General features: G+C 36.2%; 1 protein-coding gene across 1 annotated transcript; it reads left to right on the plus strand.

The window, feature by feature from the left end:
• The first annotated feature begins 2,233 nt into the window (after positions 1-2,233).
• On the plus strand, positions 2,234-6,218 carry LOC111412809 (putative proline-rich receptor-like protein kinase PERK6). Its single transcript, XM_023043708.1, has 8 exons — positions 2,234-2,808; positions 2,898-3,449; positions 3,577-3,663; positions 3,750-3,820; positions 4,340-4,416; positions 4,817-4,961; positions 5,191-5,352; positions 5,566-6,218. Exons 1-8 carry the CDS (start codon positions 2,319-2,321, stop codon positions 5,818-5,820), a joined length of 1,839 nt encoding a protein of 612 aa, XP_022899476.1. The 5' UTR covers positions 2,234-2,318; the 3' UTR covers positions 5,821-6,218.
• Positions 6,219-6,733: the final 515 nt, after the last annotated feature.

A 6,733-nucleotide genomic window follows, 5' to 3' on the forward strand; every position in this document is an offset into this window, starting at 1 on the left:
ATAGAGTTACTTATCTTGACAGTAACGAATGATTTACTTTAAAAATAACCTATTCCAACATTGACCAACAAAAAATTATTCATTTGAAACTTATTCTAATTAAAAAAGAAATGCTCCTTACATTGAAAATGTTACCGTGATGTTGATCGACAAATAAATGTCAGGAACAAATATTAGAGAAAACCAACTCAATAATGAAATGAGAAAATCTAAATAAAAATGTTTAACACTATGAAATTATTGATATATTTTTTCTTTAGCTTCCGAATTCGTTTTAGTATTGTGACTAGGGATGGCAAAAATACCTGTCAAATTTGCTACCCGTGGGGACTTGCCTCGAATGGGGTGGGAATTACCCACTTAGTCGGGTAATCGGGGCTAGTACAAGGCGACGGGTAATGGGGTCCCTGCCCCGTTTATTTTTTTTTAAAGAATTCAATACTTTAAGCCCTTGTTTGATTCATATTATTTTTAAAATACATTTTTCTATTTCTTCTTTTCAATCACATAATTTTTAATAAAATAATATTATACTTAAATCCAAAACTTTTCTTTATTTTTTAACCACAAATTCTCTATCAATCTACTATTTTAAAGTGCATTATTAGAAAATAATGGAGCTCAAACAGGCCTTAATAAAAAAACTCCATGAAATTTCATTAATTCTAATAAAAGATGATAACTAAGATTAGTTAAGGAATACGATAAACAATAAAAACTTTAGTTTACCAAATATATTCAAATAATTTAACTTTTAAAAATAAATAAATTAATTTAAAATTTTAATAACTATATTATTGTCTCACTTGAATGAAAGTGAGCATTAAAATGAATTATCAAAAATTATAAAAAATAAAATAAAATTTTAAAGGATACGTAAACGGGGCAACCACGCCCCGCCTTAAACGGGTAATGGGGCGGGTTCGGGGCGGGGCCATTGCCATCCCTACTTGCGATATGTTGGGATTGGAAGATGAGGACAACATCTAGATGATGATGAAGAGGGAAAAATAAATAAAATGAAATCTTGATTATAAGAAATCAAGAGGCATTTGGGTGATCGAGAGAACTTCAAGAACCAAACGAAAAGGCACTAAATTTTGAAGTAGCTAAAAGATGTTGAACCAAAAGAAAAGGCAATTTGAAGGCAAAAGTTGAATGACGTAAAATTAAATAAGTAAAGAACTTTAAGGGAAATCAAGGAAATAGGAAATGTTGAATCTATTGAAGTACTGTTTTCTTTGTATTGTATGACTATGGAACACGTAATAGAAGCAAAAATAGAAACAAATACGTCTTTATATGGATGCTAGTCCTATAAAAATTGATTGTAATGTACAAAAAAATATTTTTTATGTAGTAGTTTGATATTCAAATTACTCGTATAACTTTATCTCTTTTCTTTTTTCGTGCTTATCATGTAAATGAAAGATGTACTCTTTTAGATTTTGTCCACCACATTCAGACTATTAGAACAAACCTTGTTGTTAACCTCGAGATTTTACTGTGTCTTATTGATTCTACGAGTAAAGTGATTTCAACATATGCAAAACAATATTAATAGAAAGATTTCATTCTTTAAATCTTCAATAAAAGAACTATAAAATGGTTCGTTTCGCATGGGCTTCACACGATCACCGACTTTTTTTATCGAACATTAGATATGAGTAGAAAAAGATGATTTACACGCTCAATGCGACACGACCCAAATAACCCATGTATATGTGCCCTCAATTTGCTTTAGTTATTTTAATATATAAATCATAAAACATTAGTTAGTATGAGACTAAATTATTTGTGGTTATAAAGCAGAAGCGCAACAAGGGGGAAGTAGAATGACATTTGTTGGGCCAATAATCTCCAATAAACTAGCAAAAAATAAGGCGTCAAATAAATAGAATCGTGGAATATTCAACAAATTAAATAATATTCGAAAATAACAATAAAATATTTCCACAAAAAAAGAAATAAAATGTGTGGTTGAGTTTTCATTTTTTGTAGGGACAGTATAGGGATGCAAAATAAAATTTTTGTTGAAACTTTTCTCATGCACATGCACTTCCTTTGAGAAAATCCTCCCTCCCCCTTCTCCTAAAGGTATTATTTCTCTTCTCTCCTCTCCTCTCCTCTCTCTACGTATATATCTTTCTCTCTAATTTTCTTGTTTCTTTCTGTTATGAATGGTAGAAACTTGATAGAAGGTTCACTGAATCTTGATCAAGGGGGAAACCGAATGCTCGTTAGGGAGGAGTCTATTCAATCATAAATTATATGTATTGTGGTGGTAATATAACTACCTTTAAATAATTTTTATCGACATGGCGGACCCACCTTCTGTCTCGTCGCCTCCACCTAATTCATCATCGTTTTCATCTCCACTGCATTCGTCGCCTCCACTTGATTCATCGTCCTCTTCACCTCCACCGCCTTCACCACCACCAAAGGATGCAGATTCCAAGTTGATTCAGACACCTATCTCAAGCCAAAGAAAAGACTCAGATGACGATTCATCTCGAAATCCGCCACCTCCACCTCCACCTCCACCGCCTCCGCCACCACCTCCCCCACCTCCTCCGCCACCTCATTCTGGATCACTTTCTCCTCCAAAGCACCGTTCACCACCACATCATTCACGATCCCATGATAATGACTCCTCCACTAATCAGAAAGCCATCATCGCCGGAGCAGCTGCTGGCGCTGGACTTTTGCTCCTTGTCATGATTGCATTCTTGTTGTCTTGTACCAAAAGGAAGAAACGAAAAGCGCCTGATATGCACTATTACAGTGACAATTCTCGTAGAAATGGTGGTAAGTTCTCAATAATAGAATTAAATTATAATTTATATATATTTAATTTTCCAATTATTAATAGCATCGTAGTTTGGCTAATAACGCAGGTCCTGGCTATTATAGCAGCGGACAACACGAAAACTGGCACAACGCTGGTCGAACTCCTGATCACGTAGTTAAAATGCCGGTGGCACTCAGCAGCGCCGGCGTGAGCTCCGAAATAGGTTGGGCAGTACCGCCGCCTCCACCACCACCAATGATGAGCAGTAGCGAATTGAGCTCCGCCGGCTTCTCTGGTCCACATGGACCTGCCTTGCCACCACCGCACCCTGCCGTCGCCCTTGGATTTAACCAAAGCAGCTTCACTTACGACGACTTGGCGGCAGCGACTGGCGGTTTTTCGCAGTCTAATTTGTTAGGACAAGGCGGATTTGGATATGTGCACAAGGGGATTTTACCGAATGGGAAGGAAATTGCGGTGAAGAGTCTGAAATCGAATAGCGGACAAGGGGAGAGGGAATTTCAGGCGGAGGTTGATATTATTAGCCGCGTCCACCACCGCCACCTGGTGTCGCTCGTTGGATATTGCATTGCCGAATCTCAGAGGATGCTGGTTTATGAATTTGTTGCCAATAATACTCTCGAATATCATCTTCATGGTATGATTAAATTATCTATACAAATCATAATATGCATAACGGTTTAAACTTTTAAACAAGTTGATTAATCTGAAAAAATAATGACAAATTATTCTTCTACATGAATGTCATTTGCCAATTTTTGCAGGATATGGTCGCCCAACTATGGATTGGCCGACAAGGCTTAAAATTGCAATAGGAGCGGCCAAAGGATTTGCTTATCTTCATGAAGACTGTGAATCTCTCCCCCTATACTTTCTTCCCCATTTTGGATTAATTTCCACCTAAGTTTGAATAATTTACTTACCAATGATTTTATAGGTCATCCTCGGATTATCCATCGAGACATTAAAGCTGCAAACATTCTTCTTGATTTCAATTTTGAAGCTAAGGTATTTTACACATGTTTTCATTGTCATGTACTCTCCCAGCATGGTTAGTAAAGTGGACCGAACAAGACTTGACAATATTAAGTCCTTGTTTGAAAGGGATTATTTTAAAATCAATTTTCGCCCACTTATTTTATGCCCCACATTCTCAAAAAAATAAGAAATAATTTTTCATGTATCCATTACTTTTCCCACTTTTTAACCCTAGCATTCTCCAAAAAAAGAATCATTTTCACACAAGCACTAAAGAAGAAAATAAGATAAATTTTGTTTAATATAGTATTCGGTCCTCATTGCTTAGCAAACGTATCATCCTAGTATTATATTAACTGGATTTAGTTTTTCGTTCTATTTATTTTGAAAGATAAATGAGAAAGATTCCATTTTGCAAACTTATAAATAGAAATAATAGTGGGTTGTATAAAATGTGTGGATAATAATGAGTAATAGTTATGAACGTGTTACTGAATTAATTGTATAGAAAGGAGGCTTACTTGACTTGTAATTGTACCTTTAATTTAGGTCGCTGACTTTGGATTGGCTAAGCTTTCTTCGGACAACAACACTCACGTTTCAACTCGAATCATGGGAACATTCGGGTAAGAATCTATTCTTCAACTTATCAGTGTATAAACAATTTGGCACTTAAGAGTTGTGCACAATTTGCGATTATCATCAGTTTGAATTTTTTGATAGGGTGATTATAAATTTACTAATGAGTTTGAGTTCAAATATACCCACCATCTTTGATCAAAATTTCATGAGTTAGGCCTTTGAATATAAAAGCCAAAATACAAATAAGTATGTTCCGTGACAGTTTAATCGCCTTCCTGCCTTGCAATATGCGCCATGCTTGGGGAGAGATTTTTGCTTATTTGAATAGCATAATGAGGAAATTATCTAATCTATCTGACTAGTTCTTGAATCGAGCCCTGAGCTCAAATTATTTCTAGCAATTCAGATGAGCTATTACTGAGCCTCCATGAATGTGAAATGCAGGTACCTAGCGCCTGAGTATGCAGCTAGCGGCAAGCTTACTGAAAAATCTGATGTCTACTCATTTGGAGTTATGCTCTTGGAACTAATAACTGGACGACGCCCTGTGGACATCAGGAGCGCCGATGATGAAAGCTTAGTTGATTGGGTATGCACATTCCTACATATTAATTACCGCTTTATTTGTTGATTAAATCTTTATTTTATGATCGTCATAGTAATTTTCTAGAACACTCCATATATGACAACTCGTTATTTATCATTGATATTGTTTGGCCGGGCTTTTAGCCGTTATAGAAGGGCCTAATTTGCATTGGAAATGTTGCTAATATTCAATTTGTCCCTTTTTTTTCCTGTTGTATGTTGGGCACGAATAGGCTAGACCGATACTAACGAGCGTCACTGAAGGAGGAAGCTATGAAGAATTGGTGGATCCACGCTTGAAGGATAACTATGACCCAGAAGAGATGCTACGCATGGTTGCCACTGCTGCTGCATGTATTAGGCATTCTGCCAGGAGACGCCCCAAAATGAGCCAGGTTAATAAAAGCTCTCACTATTGGAGATTACTTCAATTGTTCATAGATCTAAATGTCACATAAAATTCTCCACAACATACCATAGGAAATGGTATCGTAACGTGTTCTTTGGATATGCTAATATGAGTTTAAAGATATAAATTGTAGGCATGTGTAATATCCATTGCAGTGTTGTCCAATATCTAATAATGTTGTAATTTGGTATTTCTGCAGATTGAACGTGCTTTGGAAGGTGATGTCTCTTTAGATGACCTAAACGAGGGAGGGAGACATGGGAATAGTGCAATGTTTAGCTCTAGTTCTGAATATGATGGGGCTTCATATTCGGATTTGAAAAGGTTTAAAAAGGCAGGAATGTCAAGCCAAGAGTTCACTAGCAGTGAGCATGGACTCACAGGGGAGTTTGTCCATTCCGGCGGAAATTCACAGGAAATCCACCCTACCCGTAGCCGATTGCACAATACTTGAGCAACCTCTCACACTAATTGCGACTGAAGCGTTCTTGGGAATTTCCATTGAGCAAAAGTTCTCTCACAAATTTTGATTGAAATTCATGGACTGTTCGGTGCGAAGAACTGTACAATACTATCAAGTCCACTCTAGTGTCATGTACCAAAAGTGTCGTCCACTGCCATAGAGACCACGTGACAGATGTGCACCATAGACCTTTCACTACACTATTCTTATTTATAACCATGTATATGGAGTATATATAGAATATGTATTTGTTAATTGTGTAGGATTCATGCTTGACATGTCAAACTAGTTTTGTATATAATGGCTGTACTGAAATTTTCTCTATCCGTTAGAGAATTCAGACAACAAAATAGAAGTAATATAACTTTCTCTATGGTTTGGAAACAAAATTTGATTATTTATCACGAGTATGCTTTCCCATTACATGAATCAACTATTTAAACATTAAGCACTTTTGATAGAAGTTCGTTGTAAAAAATTAACTTATCCAAAAGACTTGAAAGTTGGAGCACAGATGAAAATAATCATTATATGTTTAATTATTATTCTCTATTCATTCTTGGTCAGGGTCCCTATTCTTGAATTTTTATGACTGTGGTTGTTATCCCTTCAAATTTAGAAAAAATTCGTTGGTCACACCGTCCTACGTGGTGTGACAGCCGAATGAGAAGCCACCACCTCATCGGGTGGCCCACCCTTTGGTGGCTCCCCAGAGGATAGTGCGATCGCCCCATTTTTCTCCTTCGAATTAAGTTGGTACAAATTCTCATAAATGCAAGTTGCATAGATAAGTGTTCAGAATCGCTCAATAATATGCATTTACGTATTTTTCTTTAATTTTACATTTTATATAGAGCGTATTGAGCTGCACATATTTTTAAAGATGGAGATAAGCTAGACATTC

Source organism: Olea europaea, chromosome 16 (assembly GCF_002742605.1).
Source record: "Olea europaea var. sylvestris chromosome 16, O_europaea_v1, whole genome shotgun sequence".
NCBI classification, from domain to species: domain Eukaryota; kingdom Viridiplantae; phylum Streptophyta; class Magnoliopsida; order Lamiales; family Oleaceae; genus Olea; species Olea europaea.